General features: G+C 38.1%; 1 protein-coding gene across 3 annotated transcripts in view; it reads right to left on the minus strand.

Annotated features, from left to right (window-relative positions):
* LOC123970865 (LIM domain containing preferred translocation partner in lipoma) overlaps positions 1-20,919 on the minus strand; it is a 148,115-nt gene that overhangs the window by 77,632 nt on the left and 49,564 nt on the right. For all 3 annotated transcript variants that reach the window (XM_046049219.1, XM_046049220.1, XM_046049221.1), the window contains 2 exons: positions 12,450-12,649; positions 434-537 (listed from right to left, as the gene is read on the minus strand). In XM_046049219.1, the coding sequence (XP_045905175.1) occupies positions 434-537; positions 12,450-12,645 (300 nt within the window). In that variant the 5' untranslated portion in view covers positions 12,646-12,649. The remainder of the gene's footprint in view (positions 1-433; positions 538-12,449; positions 12,650-20,919) is intronic.

A 20,919-nucleotide genomic window follows, 5' to 3' on the forward strand; every position in this document is an offset into this window, starting at 1 on the left:
CTTACATTAACAAAGGAATGTGAAGCACTTGGAGGATTTGGCAGCAGAGGTCAAGTGCTGAGAGTGTCAGTCAGAAGGCAGAGGCCAGATATCCAGGGAGGGACAAATGCCTGTGGGTATTATGATAAGTAAGGCAAAGAAAAGTGACCAGGCTCCACCAATAGGTGTCAGCCTTCTATCCTTCCTGCTTTAGAGCGCTCAGAACTGAAGAAAGTATGTTTGTGTGTGGGTCCTTGAGTTCGGGTGCCTGGCTCCAGGCAGCATCTGGACCTCGACGTCTCTGCAGTTGGCTGCAACTCAAATGGACAGACAGTTTTGCTGGACTTGGTGTGTGAACTCAGTGTAGCGCTTGGGGCTATCTTTGCTTTCCGTGCTGACTCTTAGAAAGTTACTGACAACCAAGAAAATGTACTACAACAACGCTTTCTCTCACCTGAAAATCGTACGAGTTCATCAGCGGAGGAGGAGGGAAGGAACCAGGGGATGATGGGAAACCGGTTGACTCTTCGGCAGGTGGTGGCGGGGGAAGGTAGTCCGCTGGGATGGAAACACACACACCCACAGACACACACACACACCAAGAGAAACAAAAACGGCTAATTAAATACTTCCCCTTTTTTCCTACATTCAAACTGTCACAATTCTAAAAGAACAGACCCTACACCGCAGAATCAACACACAAAATGTAATTTAACTTTTTTTTATCATTCATATTTTTAATAATTAGTGTGACTAGGTTTGTCCAAAAAGGCTTACAAAAGTGAGTAATATACGCAGCAGTTAATTAATTTAATTTAATTTTTTTCACTGCAATGGGTAAAGTTCAAAAGTGTTTTACAGTTATGGGTATAAGGTTAGCTACCATAAAAGCCACAAATATTGGAATTTTACAACGCATAAGATTAAAGCTGCTATTATCAATATTTTTATATTAAAAATGGATCAAATGACCATGCGTAATATGAAAGGACCCACAAACCACCAACTACCTGCTCAGCGCCAAACGTTAGACAGACAAAGTTAGCGGAGAGGAGCATTCAGCCGCTAAAGGCACAGATATTTTGGTAGAGAGCAAAGACAGAGCTGAAAGGAGAGTAAATATTGGACTTGCATTGATCAGGTGGCCAGAAACATTATTGCAGGTTTAAGTTTTAGAACATATGAAAGTTCTTGCATGCACGTTTTGTGTAAATTGCACCATTTCTTAAAAACATCTGCATCTTCACAAAATGCTGAGTTTTATCCTAATTTGTCTTGAACTCTAAAATCAAATCAGACATTCGAAAGAGGTTATACAGTTATCACAAAAGACAGAACGCCAGTGAAAGGGACAAAGAAATGGAGCCTTGTCATCCCATGTCAATGGACTGACACACTTAATTGCAGCAATTTGGTTAACTAAGTACTAATCTGGAGCAGGCATGTGTTTTTTTGCTCCTGAGATTGAAAATGTAAATGTTGTGTTAAAAACGGGTTAGTCTAGGTGTTTCCTCTGCCAAAGGAGAAGAAACAAGCCACATTTGTAGTTCTAAAGTCCATGCTAATCCAAGGATTGCAATCAACCACATGTTTCAGACAGGATAAGGAGTTACGTGCCAAATTAAATTCTGATTTGGCTTCTCTTGGCACAGGACTTAAGACTGAATCATTTGACCATGTACTTCTAAGTACCAAACCAGACATGAGCTTTGCAAATTAAAGGCTTTTATGAGACGTAATGGGAATTTGTTCCAATGCTAAGACTTTGATGAGTCCTGTTCAGAAATTCTATTTGCTTTCCATGGCTTTTATCTGTTTTCATTAGAATCTAATTGATGTCACCAGTGTAGTTTATCTAAGGCAGCTGACCAAATTAATTAAGCGTGGTTTTCAGTTGCCTCAACAAAACAGCTGAAACAGAAAAAAAAAGCAAGACAGAGAAAACGCAGCATGGTTAAAATTGGACACATGTCTGCGTCTTGAGCATTATAACGTTTCAGAAAGTGTGAGCATTGCATTAAACATTCCCTCTGGGTGCTTGAGGGCCTCCATGTGAATTGTTTATATAATAACCTTGTGACCTCCGCTAAAACTCCAGAGTGTAACAGCTCCTCTAAACCTCTGGGAGAGAAAATAAAATATGCTGCTCGACAACAAGGCTCTGGCCCAGTCCTCCCTCCCATCTCGCTCCAGCACAGATCCTTTTTGCCAGAATATAAGTCACTTGTAACTTGTGGCTTACAGAGAATTAAACCATTAACTTTCATGTACATTTCTCTCAAACATCAAAGATGTTTTGGATTTATCATTTCAGGAAACATAAGTTGTAAATGTTTCAGAGATGCATGTTTTATTGAAAAGGTCTTTCTGTATGTGGAACAGTGGAAAGCGAGTCTTGGCACTGGAAGACGGGTCATTAAGAACCTTTGCTGAAAGCATCTTTCTGGCTATTTTTCCCCTCAACAGCATTTTTATCTTTCATCATGCCAGGCATTTAGGATTGCAATGTGCGGATGTGCTAATGTGCAACACAATCACTAGTAGCGTTTACTATCACTGTAATCTTTCCAAGCAAAACTATTTTCTCTCATTAACACCTGATCTCAACCTTGAAGTTTGTTGTTGATTCAAGGTCATTTAAAAGATGCCTTTTCAATTAAGTGCCATTTAATGACCTTATTCCCATAATTATAAAAATCCCTCTATAACAAGAATTATCTGAAAATACTTGTGATCTTTAGCTGTGCCGTTTAAATACAGTGTACATTTAAATAAACATGATTTTATTAGCTTCATCAGCAAAATGCTCAAAAAATGGAACATGTCTCTACAAAGCCAAAGAGTAGTTAAAACAAACCCTTTCAAGTCACTGGACATTTATTACAAAGCTAAAAAATTTAAAATTAAAGATGCAACTTAAAGGTGCCCTGTGAGGTATGTTAACAAAAGTTATGGGGGTTTTTTTTATAGAAAACATACTGTGTGCATTGTTAAATGTATTTCCTTAAAACACTTGCAAAGCATTTTTTTATTTTTATTTTTTTTAATCTTTTAAATCCGGCATTGTTTACATCCATGTTTACTAGCTTGTGGTCTTCTTGTTCACGGCCACATTCCCTACACTGGCACACTTCTTTACGCATCACCTCCATCGACTGTGGATGAACGAACAGGCGAGAAACCTGCGGCAGGAATGTGTGGAATGTCACTTATGGGCGCGTACATGTACATGTGCTCCCTCGTGCTCCCTCGTGCTTTTGTCATTAACATATTTCCTGTTTATTTTGCTCTCTGCTGCTCTTCTGCATATTTGACTGGTATTCACACTACACCCAAAAAGTTTGTTTTCGCATGTGAATAGGAAAACAACTAAATGCATAACATGTTACACTAATTGCACTACTTTGTGTCAAATAGCCCCATTTAAGGAACTCTTCGAGGAACCTTTTTAGGAACTTGTATCTTCACCTTTATTTCCCTGACCACAGGAACCTAGTTCCACTTTTGGTTCCTGTGATCAGGGCCACAAAGTCCCACAGCAGAACTTTCTGATACCATCAGGGACACAATCCTCCGGACTGACAACATGTGGAGTGTACAGCAGCAATTTAGACTGCAAGCAAACACTTTCTGTAGCTAGTATCAATTTTAGCACTAGAGATGCACTTTTGGTTAGTGTTACTGAATCAAACAACAGTTTCTGTATGTAAGAAACTTATTTCCTAATTGTTTTAATTTGGTTCCATGTTAAAGCCAAAAATAACCAGAACTTTCCAAAACATGGTGGTTGTTTGAAATATTATGAAATGGGTAAAAATCTGACACAAAATCTACATGGTGAAATCTAACCTCTACTGTATTTTCTCCCTATTTTTCCATTTCTTCCTTTTACCAGAATGATTTCTTAAATGTCCTCATCAAAAGAATACCTTACTTCCTCTCAGCTACAGTGAAACAGTGACATAATTTCTGGGGGGGGGGTGAAGTATTTACTTTTAAAATTGGGAAATCTGTAGAGACCAATAATGATGAACCTCATTCTTAAGTTATGCATACATGTTATTTCTGTCATTTTTCTGTATCTCTTTTGCATCTATTTCACCCTGTTTCAAACCAACCAGTGCGAGTCTCTACTAGAACCCTAACTGGCTTCCCACCATTAAACACAACCAACTGTGTTTCTTAAAAACATGACCAAGCCAGAGGTACCACCACTGGGGATCGAACCCAGGCTCTCTGCTGTAGTCCACAGAAACTTTATCCCATCTGCATCACCCTATTTCTTATAAATCTACAATCAACACGGGTTTGAGCACTTTCTGTACTGCAGGCTAGCGCGGTGCTTACGCTGTCAGGCTTTAAAGCAGTGTGAACGGCTTCTGTGCTGTGAATGAAGCCCGCTCCATTTGTGACAACAGGGAGTTGAAAGCTCCAAGTGAGCACTAATGAGAGAAGCAGCAGGAAGACCTACTTAATACGACAACTTCCCCTCTCTTTATTGAGCAATTACTTTTAAGTAGCTTCTTTGTGAACAAGGAATCCTAATCAGTGATTAAAGTTATTTGAGAGGCCATAAGAGGTATAATTGGTTATCGGGAACGGGCGTATTGTTAGGGGGAAGATAAAAGGGTGGAGATGGATCCAGCTGTGACACTGGGACCAATATTAAACTTTGTTTTTCAAGTAAGTGGTACATTTATAAACACTTCAAGTACTGTATATGACTAATGACTGGCAACTCTGATAATCTATACGGTCTATGTATAAATGCTTTGAAACTATGCATTTTGTTGGAAAACCTTTGCAGGTTGCAGAGGATTTTTTTTTCTGTGGTACAGATTAGTACATTCTGTGGGGGCTGAAGGCTGGGCACACGTTTACAGATTTACATATGTACAATATTATCAGGACGTGCACGTGTGTTAGCATCAGCCATCTGGTCTTTAAGGACTTGGGACAAAGGCTGGCACAACTGCCTTTCGCATAATGCATCCAATGTTTCAGTGAAGAAGCTGAAAAAGAAAGAGCAGAGAGATAAAACTGAAGAAACTCTAAACACAAGGAGAGTTTTCTCCTATCACTATAAAAAAAAAAAAAAGAAAAAGAAAAACACACCATGTTTGCCTGTGTGTTTAGGTACAGAGAAACAAACTATCTCCCACGATGTGAACTAAAGCTTTTGTTGCTGGCGTCTGCATTCACACATGCTGCAATGAGCCAAAATAAGGGCAGAGGAGTGAGATGAGTGCGAGTACCCGTCACGTGACAGCTGTACTTGCATAGAAGTTTTGGAATGTTTAGTTAAAAACCTTCCACAGTACTTGACCCCGATAATGTCTTTTATGTTTTCACAAACCTGAAGTAATCTGCATTTAAAAAAAATAAAAGACAACCATAGAAGTGGCTTTACTTTATTCAGTTGCAAAAATACATAATCCCTTCCAGACAAAATGGACAAAGTGTTTTAAGTCCTGGGTGTCACTCCACATGCTTTATCTCCACATAGCCGTTCCAAATGTGCTGTGGCAGAGGTTGAGAGCACATTGTTTTGACATAATTATGGACCCATTTTATTCCATCTTCTGCTGGAGAAGAGCAGCTGAGCCCTGCGCTTAATTAGCATGATATGTATAGAAGAGTGATTTATGACTTCATTTGGTTTAGAGATGCAAGGGAGGGATTTGAGGTCTTTGGAGATAGGCTTGTTTTAAGTGTAAAAGAGCAGACCGAAATTGGCTTCTGCAACTCTAAGGAGAATTCCCATGGGAGGAGAAATTCAGATCAGGAACAATAGAAGGATTATGTTTTTCTATGAAAGCAAAGAAACAAATACCGTGAAAAGGTATATGGTTTAAAGCCAGAGATGGCCTTTTGTATCGTAAAACCTGAAACGTCCAATGGGCTGAACAATTGGTGCTTCAAAATGTGATGTTAGTAAGGTTTGCTGATGAGTGAAAGTGTGATTCATCAAAGTCGGAGAGGGGAGCTTTGCTGTCATTTCTTATAAACAAACGGGAGCGAGAGTAAATGAAGCCAGTCAAATGTCACAGCAGACAGTCACTGCTGTGTAAACTCCAGTTTCATAACGCAAACCCTTTCCAAGCAGCCTCTGCCACGCTGAGAATCTTATGTAAACTTACAGCCAGTTATTCTATACTACAAGTCTCAAAGGGTATGTGACCTAACAGGCCATGCAATAACTTTGAACTTACATCACATGACTTTTTGACCTATTAACAAAACATGTTTGTGCGGGTATTCCCACGCTAACAAGTACAGTTCCACAGTGTAATGTAAATAATGACGTTCAAACATAATTACCATTTAATGGATACTTAATGTAATTTATTAGTGTCTTAATCTCTTTGACGGAGAACACTTTCAAAGGGCATGTTAACTGTAGCAATGGAGACATAATCAAATAGCTTAAAGATCATAGAGATATAAGAAACCGAAAATCTGTTTCAACCTCAAAACTCCTGTACCAGTTGAGCTACACAGTACATGTATATTTTAGATTTTCCCGTGCGAAAATTTGTTTGTGCTCATCATACCAAGAATTCAAACTTCCTTTCATCATGCAGACAGGACATGAAGAAAACTATTTTCACAATACTATGACCCTATCTGATAGTGCTCAGATTTAGAGAAGTGTGACGACAGATGAAATGTTATACAATGTAGACAAAAACGTATACACTGTAAATAAAAATATCATGAGAACAAAGAAATCAAACTTTGAAGCAAAGATGAAAAGAATCACACAGTGCACTTATGTAGACTTTGCACACACTGCAGACAAAATACAACAACTAGTCGACGTATGTGTTCTACTTAGATAAAAGTGGCCTTATGTATACGCTCACAGCATGAGCCTGTGGTTTCTATGGGGACAGTGACACACTCATTGGTGGATTTCCTGTCAATTCTCCTGGTGACACCCATGAGGGACTCTGACATAACAACCGGTAGTCAGTTTGCCTCTGGCCAGTCAAGCAGGGAGGAATAAAAACAGCTTATGCACATGTTCGACACTTTTTGAACTGCTCTGAGCAAACAATTAGCGGGTTTCTGGTAACTTACTGTAAAAAGTTTTATAAAAAACAGCACTTCTCGGATGTTTTAAACTTTCACTATGATTAGCTCACTACAAAAACTTATCAACCTTCATATTCAGCAGCCAGACATTATGAGACAAAACAACCTGCAACTTTCACAAAATGAGTATTAAGTTATGCGGTGCGGGTTTTTTGAAAGAAATCTGATTTCAGTATATTAAGATATCATTTTAATCTCTTAATATTATAATATTCTGAATGAAGCTGCTAATGATGACTCATTCCAGCGTGAAACATTTTCTTGTGGTGCCTTACAGTCTTCAGTCACACCCTATGAATATTTACAATCATACAAAAAAATAAAATCCCTGTTTAAACACTTCACTAAAAATAAAAGCAGGAAATTAAACAATAATACAAGACAGGAGCTTAAGATCTATCCAAATATTGATTAAGATACCATGTGCATGTGTTGAATAAAAGGCAATATAACATCAAAAGGGATGGAATCAAAGGGAAACTACAGATCGGAGTCAACAGAAACTGAATCTCTAGTCTCTTTCACGAATATGACCACTGTCCTTGACATCACGTTTAACACTATGTCCTCATGCCTAGTTTACAATGAAACAGAGAAGTCCCAGAGAGCACTGAGCATACTCTAACTAGTCATCAGGATGTGTTGATCTATGCAGACAGCTGCACAGAAAGCCAATAATACGTGAGCAAATTATTTGATCAAGGACACATTTCTGTGCCTTTCAGTAAAACCTAAAAAGGATGTCAAGGTAGAAAAGTAAGCTATTAGCATGAAGCAGGGATGTGAGGTCTCTTTCTTACAAGACGTTTCAAGGAAGGCCAGTTAATACCACAATGCATGGGTGCACAAGTTACACTTTCAGTCTTGCCAATAACATCAGGGCTTTTCAAACTATTTCCAGAGCTTGACAGCATACAGTAAATGGCACACTGTTGTCAATACTGTTGAAACAAAACTGAGACAAAATATTCCTTAGAAAGGTAGTTTTTATTGCAAGGCTACTGCACTGGATTGCATTGCCTTGTTATTCACAGTATTTTGTCCAGTGTACTTTTAAAATACCCTAAAAAACTTTCAAATCAACACTAGCTACAGAAAACAAATATTTAAGTTCAGATGTTGCAGAAAAGAACCTGCATAAAAGAAGTGGAGCACCGGCTGCTCTACATGGTAACATTCATCTTCACAAAGCAATCACGACTGACCTTCCTACAGAACATGTACCATATGAGATCAACTTAAACCCTAAAATCTGATCTGGTGTAAGGAATTTTGAGTGAAGGGTCACTGTCTGAGACCTGAGATGTGTCTTTCACTTCCTCCTGCTGGGGTTTTAATCAGAACAAGTTCTGCCTAAAAAAATCTGACGGCAGACCTCGCTTGCTGTGCACCGCCCCGTCAGCACTGGCTTCTTTGTCCACACAATAAACATGGGCTCAGACTGCTCATTCCAGCCTTGATGCTGGCCTCTGTTAGACAAAGGGACAGCGAGGCGCTGTGCCAAATTGACTCGTCCCTAATTTTTATGCTAATCCTCAATTTTACATCAGACAGTCCCCACATTTGATATAAAAGATATTAAATAAATAAATACAGAGAGACCCAGATAATCTGTTCATAAAGAGGTCTTATCCTTTGACAAGTGGAGATGTCTGCTGATGGCTTTACATATTTGCATGTTCAAAATGCTGACAACAACCAGTCATCGGTATCTTTATTAAATGTTGTAATGTTTTAATGAAAAATAAAGTTGTAGCTGCTCAACAGTCATGACAATTTACCACTTAAATGTTCAACAAGACGCAGAAAACTCTCAGATATTAGCAATAAGATAATGTTAAATTACACTGCTGCAAGGACTTTAAAACAGTTATTAATTAGTGATTCCTCCATATTTTCCATTTCAATCAACAGTATAGTTGACCTCAACTGAATCTTTATAATGAAGAAAAAATTGTGAGCATTACCCAGTTTATGTAATTACTGTCTGTCACAGTCAATGGGAACAGTGTAAGCGATAAAATAGAAAGTGGGATTAACAGTTTTTTCTCAAGTCACTGAGGTCAAGCGATATTAACAACGTAACTCTGCTATGAATTCATTAAAGTAAAACATTCATATTACAAAGTAAAACATTTTAACAACTTTATCTTCTACAAATGTATCCCCACCCTCTTTATATTGTTTCATTAATCCTCTTAATACCCGGACAATGATTAATTGTGGAAAATAAGACAGTGGCAACGGGTGTAGATTAAATGTTTTGTAGTAAAATGACATTTTGGAATTACAAGGCTTTAATGATGCCACAAATCATCAACTGGGAACAAAATCTAGTTCTTTAATTTGCTAAAAATCTTTGAACATGGCCATAGGTAAACATAAACACTAAGAGACCCAAGGGTTATGCTTGTCTTTCTTCTAGGTGTGACAATGTCACTGAAATAGTATTTAATTAAATAATACCAATATATCTGCCTCTCAAAATAATCTACTAGAGCTCCAAATATATATTTTCATTGTAGGCCAGGCGGAGCTATTGACACCAAAAGTCATCATCACAAGCAAAACTTAAGGCCAAATTTACTAAATTAACGAGATGGGAGCCTCTAAAACACATTTTATTCAGTACAAATTCAAGACTGGTGATGTTGTTTTTTGTCAGTGGTGGGCAGAGCTCAAACAGGAGCCGTCTAAGAACAATTTTTACAAAACTAACATCTGGAGTACCAGACAGGTCCACAACTCAAACCACAAACCCCCACAGACAAGAGTGTTTTCAACCTGACAGTGCGCTCACTGCTTGCTGAATTTCATAACCGTTTCCCCTGTTTTGGAAATCTAGGGTTCTCAGGGGGGTTTGAGGGTAGAGGTTTAGATAATGTTCACATTACAACTCACACGGCAGATGGGGAGGTGGGAGATATATGGGTTGAATGATCCTGTTTCTTGTAATTGTCATGTTCTACCTTTACTATATAAAAATTTGCTCACTTCAGCCATTAACTGTGCACTCAATAGTGATGGCTATGTTTTTGTAGAAAATAATAATTATTTTAACAATAATAATAGAGATTCAGGAAATTTGTTGAGGTTAAGTTTTCCAATAAATTGCTACAGTCACTTTGAGCATATGCAAAAAATAAGCATCAATGTCTGTAAAAGGCCTATAGGTAACAGTGAGTAGGTGTTTCCAGTTCTATACCAGTGACTCCAAAAACATCTGAAATGAAATTATTTTCATATTATTCTTCACAGCGAAAGAAAGTGGTTTCTCTTCATTTGCATAAATTATACTATTATTGGGATTCTTTGAGTAAAATAGGCGTATGCATGTATGTATGCAACACTAAAATATGACCATTAAACTTAAATTGGAAACACATGTTTTACCTCTTTGTGTACTTGTCTAAAACCTTTTTTTTAAGAAACAAAATATTACATCTTATAATATGAGACTCTCTCTCAACAGATCCTATTCATCAAAGGTGATTATGAAGGCAGTTGTCGCAACGTGTGAGTCATATCTGTCTCATGTAAAACACACAGTTATGCTCTGTAGCGCACAGCCTGCGTTTCCTGAAGTTAATTCTGCATTATTTTAAATCATCTTTGCCTAAAATATAATCCTTAATAATGACTGTAGCCCTATTGCAATGGAACACTAATTAAATAAGTTACACATAAAAGTTATAGTCCTAAAACTCTCTTAAGTAAATGTGTTTATTACAGGTTAACTTGTAACAATACATAATTTTTCATACAAACAGACCATCAGCTCCCAAGGGGCCTAAAAAAAGCAGACAACACAAGGCTTCCTGAACTCACACATGACTGCAAACCACAGCACTTACACGGTATGTTTATTAGAAATTAGCCATGCAACTCTGTCTTTCTTTTAGAATGTAAATAGCGATGCTACATTGATCTCTTAAATTTCCAATGTGTTGTCTTTTTAAATCTTAATTTTCAAAATGTAAAATGTAAATCATTGACCTAATACAAGAGCCAATCTTACTAAAACAAAGTGCATACCTCACGGAGGACCACATACCAGCACCTCACAGTTACACAAAATGATTATGCAATCAGCAACATGTATGTCAGAGCACCATTAATGGTTTGTTCTGTGAGCAGCTTGTGGAAAGCTTTCTAGACGTGTGCTCGGACTGAACATAGAGGTTGCATAACTGAAACATCACGTAATGGGCAATTATTGCAAGGCTTTACGGCTCATTATTAAGGATCATATTTTAGGCAAAGATGATTTAAAATAATGCAGGCCAATAAAGTACTGGAGTTCCTAGTGAGTTGTGGTGTCAGAGTCTGAGCTGCCGTACAAATACACACAGTCACACACTCTGATAGCCACACAACTCGATAGCCACAGCTCAATAACATAATGAAAAGAACACACCATCGCAATCTAAAGTTCTCATAACTGATGAAACAACGGCCAACACTATAAAAATAAGTGTGCGTTGCAATAAACTAGAATTAAACTTAAATGTAAGGCTGGATGATCAGTGTTACCATGACAATAAACTGCTCTCTAGCATCACTGAATAGCTTGCATTTCAGTGCCTTGCTATGCTCCCAGTCTCCAGTGTTTAAAAAAAACAAACATTTAGTGCTCCGCTCTGTTTTGCAGGTGATTGTAAAAGCTTTGATGAGGTCGGCCCAAGATCCAGACAACTGTAGGCCAGAGTCACATCTTTTCCGTGAACGTTAGGACTGTAAAAATATATTATACACAACTATTGAAACAATATTAAATGGCAAAAATGGGTGAATAAGCATTTGCTCTTTAGTACATTCCATTTTAATCATGTTTTGTAAGAAAATAAAAATATTAAGGCAATTGGTTCAGTAGCTGTTTTACAGTGAAACTTAAAGTTTGTGTTTTCACATCTGTCTGCTGGAGACTGTAGGACTACCCAAAATCAATACAATGACACTGCTACTCAAGTTCACTAGTTTCTAAGGGAAGGCTGTATTCATTGTTGAGAAAAATAAATAATTTAAGCGGAATTGGAACATGAATGCTGACTAATACTAAAACAGAGAGTGCAACATTAAGTAAGCTGTAATGTCAGTAAAATCTGATTTTTGTAATACAGGTGATTATGGACAATTTGGGCTCGGTCTGATCAAGCTGTAAAAACAGTTTATCTTAACATGCTAAAAGTATTCTCCAGGTAGTGGAGAAAAAAAAAATACTGTAATAATAATATTAGATTTAAGTGGTTGACATGTAGGTAAGAGGAGGCCCATCAAATCTCATTTTAAGATGGCATTTGACTTGACGATATAAAGGATTCATTATAAATTGCTTGATATCAATGATTTTGTGGTTTCTACTGTGTTGTTACCTGCAGGGTCGGAGAAGCTGGATTCTCCCATCGGTTTGTAAGGGTTGAACTTGGGCTTGGGTGCAACCATGGGGGCAAATTTCTTGGGTGACTGCTGCTGGGAGATGGAGATGCTCGCACTACCCAAAGACGGCGTAGTCTCCATTCTGGCAGCCACTTGTCCCGTCTGGTCGTTATTGTTCACTGGGTTCCACATGGTTCTGATGAGGGAAGACAAAAAAGTTTTTAATACTGAGGCTCGGACCTGTGAATTCAAGAACGACATGTCAGTCAGCATAGGTGATGGAGAGTGTCTGAAAACCACAACAGGCCTTCAAAAATAAGGGGCAGTGGGTGTGTAGCTCGCAGCCAATAACAGCGGGCAGGGCATGAGGGAGGCCAGGTGCCAGATTGTAGGCACACATCCGAGTGGAAGCAACAAAAATTGCAGAAACAGTGCATAAAAACTTGCTCCAAAAGAAAAGTGAATCCGCTGGTGAGCACTGAAGGAGAGGATGGGGATGAAGAGCGAAGCGGAGTTGGATTGGATTTCTGTTGAACAGGTAGGTGTCATCACAACGTTCCAAAAATGGTAGCTAGCAGTGTACGTACAAGCAGTGTACTTGTACGTGAATTTTATTATGTATCTTTTGTATATTTGTATATATGTTGCCTAGATGTATCAATCGGTCTATATCCTTATTATGAAATGTATATAATTTTTACTACTTGGACTTGTGAAAATTTGTAACAGGTGTGGTATTTCACAATGCGTTTATAAGATGGATTGTGGGTATTTAAGAAAGTGACTATTTAGCAGAAGTCTGAAGAAGAGCCTTGTGTTCGAAACCTCACTAGTGATAAAAATTCTTTAATGGTGTGCTGATATATTTGTTTTCAACCCTAAGGTCTGAATGTTTCAACTTCTTTTTCATGTTCTCTTTTTTCATTCTTGAAGCATCTCTTCTTGTGTGCAAACCAAGGACAGCACCATGAATGGGACGTGCCAATCACGCAAAAGACACAGGACCTCTTGTCATTTAGTGTGGCCATTTATAAGTTTTGCATTTAAATGTGGTAGGACAGCACCTCACAAGACCGAGTTTGTGTAAGGCCTTTAGGCTGTGTACACAAACAAGACTCTGAATCTACAGCCGGCTCTGTGAGGCTGTAATGCTAACTTTAGCATGCTAACATGCTCACACTGACGATGCTAAGAGAGAGTCCTTCAGCTGCCTTTTGGCAAACTCTGGGCGAGCTGTCATGTGCCTTTTACTGAGGAGTGGCTTCCGTCTGGCCACTCTACCATACAGGCCTGATAGGTGGAGTGCTGCACAGATGGTTGTTCTTCTGGAAGGTTCTTCTCTCTCCACAGAGACACGGTGGAGCTCTGTCAGAGTGACCATCGGGTTCTTGGTCACCTCCCTGACTAAGGCCACCACAGGTGGACTCCAATAAAGTTGTAGAAACATCTCAAGGATGAGCGGAAACAGGATGCACCTGAGCTCAATTTTGAGTGTCGTGTCAAAGGCTGTGAAAACTTTTGTACATGTGTTTTCTTTTAATTTTTTATCATTATGGGCTATTATTTGTAGAATTTTGAGAAAAATAATGAATTTCATCCATTTTGGAATAAGGCTGTAACATAACAAAATGTGGAAAAAGTGAAGCACTGTGAATACTTTCCGGATGCACTGTACATGCAGTCACAGTAATTATATGTGTGTAAGATTCAAGTCAACTTTTTGTATTTCAACTATTGAGTCAGACTATTACAGCAGCTGGTAAAACACTGTGTTCTGACATGTATTCATGTGTCCAATTTAATAAAAGTAACAAAGTATCAAAGAAGACAGGAAATCACTTTGAATTGTGAACCTTTTTTACTCTCATCCTGCCTTGCAACGCCGATACGCGAGAACAACAAATCAAAAAAGTGGTATGTGAGACAAAGTGACGAAAACAACAAAGGATTTTAAAACCAAAAAGACTTAATAACAGAAAAGTATTGATAAAAATGACCATCAATGATTTAGTGTTGATGTACCATCAATGATTTAGTGTTGATGTAGCTCTCTTCATGCAGTGAGATTAAAATGTATTACTTAATTTTTATATATATTATCTTTGTTGTTTTATGTTGGACACTTGGATTAAAATATGTTACATCAAGAAGCAGCTAATAATAATGATAGCTAATCAATAAAACGACTTTAATTTGTGTATTATATTGGACTTTTCTGGCCTTCATACAGTTACAGTGAAAAGAACACTACAACAGAGTAAATAACTTGCTGTGGCTGAGGACACAAACATCCAGTATTTCACCATCGCATTCTGAAATCACTTGAAATATTTGAACTATTTATACGCCACACTTTTTTCCATCCTTCTTTTTGTTTGTGTTTGTTGTGCTGCGTTCTGATGTTTCTGCTGTGTATTATGCGCCGTCTGACTGATACAGGGTTTTCATTCTTTCTCTGGAGCACAGTAGAGAAGCCCACGCACAATCATCTTTTAATATCTGCTCAAATCCCTGCTCCTCCTGCCGTCTGAATGGTTCATACTTTTGATATTTTTCCCTGCTCTTAATGCTACGATTCAGACGCGCGCTGGTGTCTCACACCCACCTGTCCTTTCAATGCAAATGCTTTTATTTCTCGACGCTCAAATGGCTAACAAAATAAAAGATGAATTAAAAGGAGGGGGAAAAAGGAAGAAATGATCTTAGCATGTGTGAGTAAGACTCAATACACAACATGTTGAATGGATGTTTCAGTATGTGGTTACATTCTTTGATGATGGCAAATAATTCACAGTGGGTTGTCACAGTACTGGGTACTAAAGTACACAGTAAACCCACTAAAATCTGTTTGTCTTTTACTCAAAATAAACTTTCATCAAAACAACTGATTTATGGGCCATTTTGGGAACACAACCCCGAACTCAACACAGCGATGACCTCAGTACATAATCAGTCTAGTGATTCATAGAAAACTTTTGTGAAGACTTCTAATTGCTTTGCCTCCATTTTAACATTAAAATCTTAGGAATATAATAATCATTCTGAATTGACTTCAAATTCAAATAAATCTTCTTTCTACTAGAGGAACGGTCCCTATCAAAAAAAGGTTGATTGTGTTTTGTGGTTTATAAAGAGTCACACAGACACTGTTTCTGACAAGAAATGTTGCTGTGGAGATTTTAAATGTAATGTTACACTGTTTTGAGAGCCACAGTCACCTTTACTGTGTTGAGGTGGAGGCAAAAATCCCAATGACAGATATCTCAAAACTTAAGCAAGTTTTATTTTGATGAGCAAACCATTTAATATGTTAACGGATAATGCTGGTGTTATTGAATGTTTATTATTAAAGTACCAAGACAAACAATGTGTTAGTCCACATCTCAATACTTAATACCTAAAAACAGCTGGGCGCTGTAGATTTTAGCAAACATTACTCAAACAGGAGTAAATAGTGCATTTGTTTGAGACTGTTTTCAGTGGCGGATTAATACACATTTAGTGCTCTACTAAATATTTCGACAATGCGGCTCATTGGTTTGTGAACAACAATGGAGCACTATGGCACAGAGGAATATGATGTATCAGGTTTTGGATACACAGACAATAGTTGTCAGTGGGATCAATTTATTGTTGGTTTTGGGCTTTACAAAGAATTTGTTGAAAATAAGACAAATATAGATTTAACACAACAGTCAGTAGACTGAAGGTGAAAAGACAAAGGGGAAGAGAGGAGTAAACAGTTACTGGAGTACAAGGCCAGTATTCAAGCATAACAGTATCTCGATTTCTCTCGCAGGGCTGACAGGCATATATTGAAAACTGCTTCTGGGACATCAAATGGATTACATATCTGAAAGCAACAGAACATTTCAGCAGATCATTTTCATCACATTTTAACATCATGAGACGTATGCCAAAACAAAGAATCTAGTGTAGTCTGATTTTAAGGCAGAAGGGACCACACAGAAGACCATCCACTTCCAGGAGACTTAGGAGAATGTTTGCTTAGGAGTCTGACATTCAACCTCCACAGAGAGACAGAAAAAACATGTCTGCTAAATATGTATTATTGCAGTCTTTTTTTAGCATTCAGCATGTAAATTAATTGACTATGATCAATATGACTCAATGACTCATGATGCAGTTTACCCCAGAAGCAACACTGCAGTATTTTTAAGCTCGAAAGGCTCATGTGCCTCAGCTCACCACACATAATTTCAGCTCCATCTTCATCATCTACACTTCAAATCAGATTTGCACCTATAGAACAATGACATTTGCACAAGTGAAAAAAAAACATTGCATAGGCCTTTAATACTAGTACTTTCGGTGTGTTTTTTTCTCTGTAGAAAAGGGAAATGGAAAATATACTGTATCTATTCAAGTTCTACTTTATAAATACATTTTGTTTAGTTTAAATGATAATCTTTGTCAGGTTTAAAAGACTTGTTGAAGGCGGAAGCAAACAAGCCACAATTACTGCGGCACTTTTAAACCCACGTAATAACACTGTAGTACATGAAAGGATTTTACTTTTCAACTGCTTTTACCAAGAAATTTGACCAGGAAATCCTGTAGAATCTATTACATTTTGAAAATATAGTCATCTAATGCCATTAAAATGAAGGTTATAATCTAAAACATGTTTTTTCAGTTTTAGGTCAGTATATTCCAGCTGCACTACCAGGTGCAACCAGTATGCATTATCTTATTAATTATGATTAATTATGTTAATTTTACTATTCACATTAGGGTAAAACACAAGTCTGTCTCCAAAAGATCCTGCCAGTGACAAAGTGTTAGCTGTTGTGATTATGTTATGCAGCTGAAAGAGTTACCGTCTACAAGATCATGTGACTGATTTCCTGTTTGATTTTGGAATATCCCATATCTGATGTATTTCATTTCTTCCAATAAACGGCTAACTAAATTTTCTGGTGTTAGATCCAACTCCATCCGTACATCATTAAAAGTTGCCTACGAAACAGGACCTTGATTTGAAATGTACATAATGTACTTTACTGTATCTAATAGTTTTCTCTCCTTTATATTTCAGACCTGCTGAAGGCATTGTAGTGTTTAGTTTCTCAGTTGATTTCACAGATCTAACCATATCTGAATCAGATCAGATTTACAGACACTATAGAGCACCCTACAGTACAGTGTAACCCTCCAGGAAAGCAAAGTATACAGCATGTCAATGTGTTGTTTTAACTGTCTTCTATGCATCTGTTTACTATCAAGCAGGGTTGGGGTTTAGATCCTAGTATGCAGCAGTGACCGGGTACACCTAGGAGAGGTCATCAATCTATCACAGGCAGATGAACACCTTCACGACGTTTGAGCTTCCATTTCACCCTGCATGTCTTGACTGTGGTAGGAAACCAAAGAACCCAGAGGAAACTCACATAAAGCACAATATATGCAGTACATACCATGTGTTTATGATTTCACATTTGCTTTAAACATATTCTGATTCAACAGATGTGGACCCATTGCAAAACATGTTGGGAAAGGTCTGATGATGCGAGACTAAAGGTGACATGCTTTTTGTTTATTTAACTTTGACTTAGTGTTCTGTGATCTCCTGCTGCTTAATAAGCTAAATTTGCGCGCCGCTCGTCTGTCAGCTTTGATGTGTTGTGTGATAAAAACTAAAAGTCCCACCCTCGTGCGCACACACAGAAAATAGAGAAGGCGGTATGTACAAATGCACGCACACATACACACAATGCATTGCTGTAAGTGTCACACGCAGTCACAAAAAAGGCTGCATCTGTATTGAAGCCTCATGAAAGGAAAGTCAATTCTGATTGCCAGGGCAGTTACAAGATGACTCACAGAGCTGTGACACCATGTTTAACAGTTTGCTTTATGGGGGCACGGCAGTCGGGCTGTCTTCTCACAGCTGTTCCGCTGCACTTTTACAGCTGTCATTGAGGAACTGCTGCAGGTGCTTCTGCTGCATTAATCTTTCATATCCACCAAGGAAACTATCAAACAAAACCATCCAAAGAGGACCACAGAGAGTACAAAATTCTAACATAAAATGGCAGAGTTCAGAGATTTTTTTCAGGGGAAGCATGACATGCTTTCTAGCAAATCTTCTTTGTGGTGGGGAGACTGCTTCGCACACAACACTGCAAAACTTGATCTGGCAGGGTTCAAGATCTTCTGCTTTTAAAATGCTGTAGTAGCTTCAATCGCTGATTTCTTTTGCCTTTCTTAACACAGACAAATACACAGACATCTGTGGGTGACTGACTCCTGTTACAGCAGGACTACTCGAGTGTATTTTACCTTCAAGTGTTTTGTCAAAAACTCTCACTCTCAATTTGAGGTGATGAACAGATGAAACAATTTTGCAGAAGTTAAGTAAAAGCTAAGTGTCTAAATCTAGCGTGTTCAATGGCTGAGCAAAGTCAGCAAACATTACCAACAACAGTGAGGCTCATTGTGTTTTTAATAGTTTTCAGACCACGATGGAGCTCTGTGGCACAGAGGTGTAAGACACATCAGGTTGCTTGTGGGACCAATTCATTGTTAGTTTTGGCCTTTTCATGGTATTTATTGACAAAAATATAGAATATCACAAGACTTAGTGTAGTAAAAACTAAGAATCTAAAACTAGCCTGTACATCAGTAAATGTGATATTTTCATAGCCTATATAGAAAAGCTGTGGATGCCCATACATTTATATAAGGTCATGAAACAAACTAAGTATCAACTTTTAGTGTATTATAAATTTGTGTATTATATAGTAAGTATATTAATATTCACTCTCCTTTTAGTTTTGTTTTCATACCATAGCTGCTAAATATACTATGTTAACCAGCTAGTGGCTAACTGTGTCTGTCTACTGTTTGCCATTGGGCAAGAGTGTACAGTCAACTACCTGCTGTCCACAAAAACAATGCTAGTTTGAGAGTGAACCAAAACAATAAAGTTATATACAAGCAGCACCTTTAACATTACACACAATCCTTTGTTCCATTGTTAATATAAAAATATTGATTGCAGCTTTAAGTGTATGGGTACATTATTATGGCTTATACTGTAATATTTGATGTAGGTTCTGTGCATTCAATATATGAGCACTCAGACTAAGAACTGGTCTCCATCTGTCTGTCCTTTACGGACAGTATTTGTTGACATTGCTGATCATATTTTACACAACTGTACCATTTGAGTATAACAACATTTTTACTATTGTCTTATTTTTGAATTACAACAACTCAATGTGGAACCTTTATATTTTACATATTATACATCATTTTAACTTCAATACACTGATGCCACATTATTTTGGCATACTGATATAAATATCATATATCAAGGCTTCTTAACTTAATCCTCTTTGTCCCAAATAGGACAAAGCCTTCGACAAAGCTTCCAGTTTCACTAGTGACCTGCACTGTTTTAGATGTCTCGAACATGATGCGGACATTCCCTTCTCCATCGTAGCTTTGCGACCAAGTAGACCATCTTTTGCTGTCCTGACTTCAAAAACCAGGGCAGAGGTGGCCTAAAGATTAGAGAAGCAAGCCTGGGGCCAGTATGATTTCTGGACTAGTGCAATAAATCTGTGTGGTGAAAGTAAAAAAGAGCAGACCTTGATCAAGACCCCCTAATCTTCCAGCTGCTCCAGTGGTGCTGCTTAGTGGTTGTACTGGACAGCTGCCAGGTGTGAATGTGTGTAACTGTATGTATTATTTGTAGTATGATCAGGGCGCTCTGCAAACAGAGAACCTGGCTTTTAGTGAAACTTTCCCTGAATTAAATAAATGTTTTTTAAAAAAAAATCATAGCCAGGAACTTCAGTCTTCACTGCTGCATTCTAGATCTTGAGCCATGAAGTTCAAGTTTGATATCAATCCGCTAATGGTGTCCAGTGATGTCCATTATACTGTATGTGTTCCTATATATCTTAAGGTTCTTAAGGAGAAGAATATTTAAAGGGCAATTATGGCGCACACTTATCACCTTGTGCTTCGTCCCATGAGTAGAGTTCAGTTATAACTACACAACCCTTGGTTCACTAGGCACCGATCAAAACATCACTTCAAAAAGACACTGCAGAGAGATACATGGAGATACACTTTGGCTGGCAGATTTTTCATACCAAATAGAGGGGTGGTAGGCAACTGGGATTAGCACTCAGTTCGTGACGCAACGTGCGGAGGATCAGCCATGCGGAAGAAAACGCTTTAAAAATTTAAGGTTCCCATCTGCAAGAGGCTAATGCTGAAGCTTCCCAGCATTGGACTCGCACCGGTTCAGAGGACTGGTTGAATGGCTGAACAGGTTAATTCCACATTACACAAACAAGAGCTCGCTCCCCACGTTCCGCTGTTTGTAAACAGGGAAGAGCAAAGAGTTCAAGTGGTCATTATGGATCTTGACATGTTTTCTGCACAAGGGTAAATATTTGAAAGTGCCGGAAGTCTGACACCATGTCATGT

Source organism: Micropterus dolomieu, linkage group LG05, assembly GCF_021292245.1.
Source record: "Micropterus dolomieu isolate WLL.071019.BEF.003 ecotype Adirondacks linkage group LG05, ASM2129224v1, whole genome shotgun sequence".
Taxonomy (NCBI): Eukaryota; Metazoa; Chordata; class Actinopteri; order Centrarchiformes; family Centrarchidae; genus Micropterus; species Micropterus dolomieu.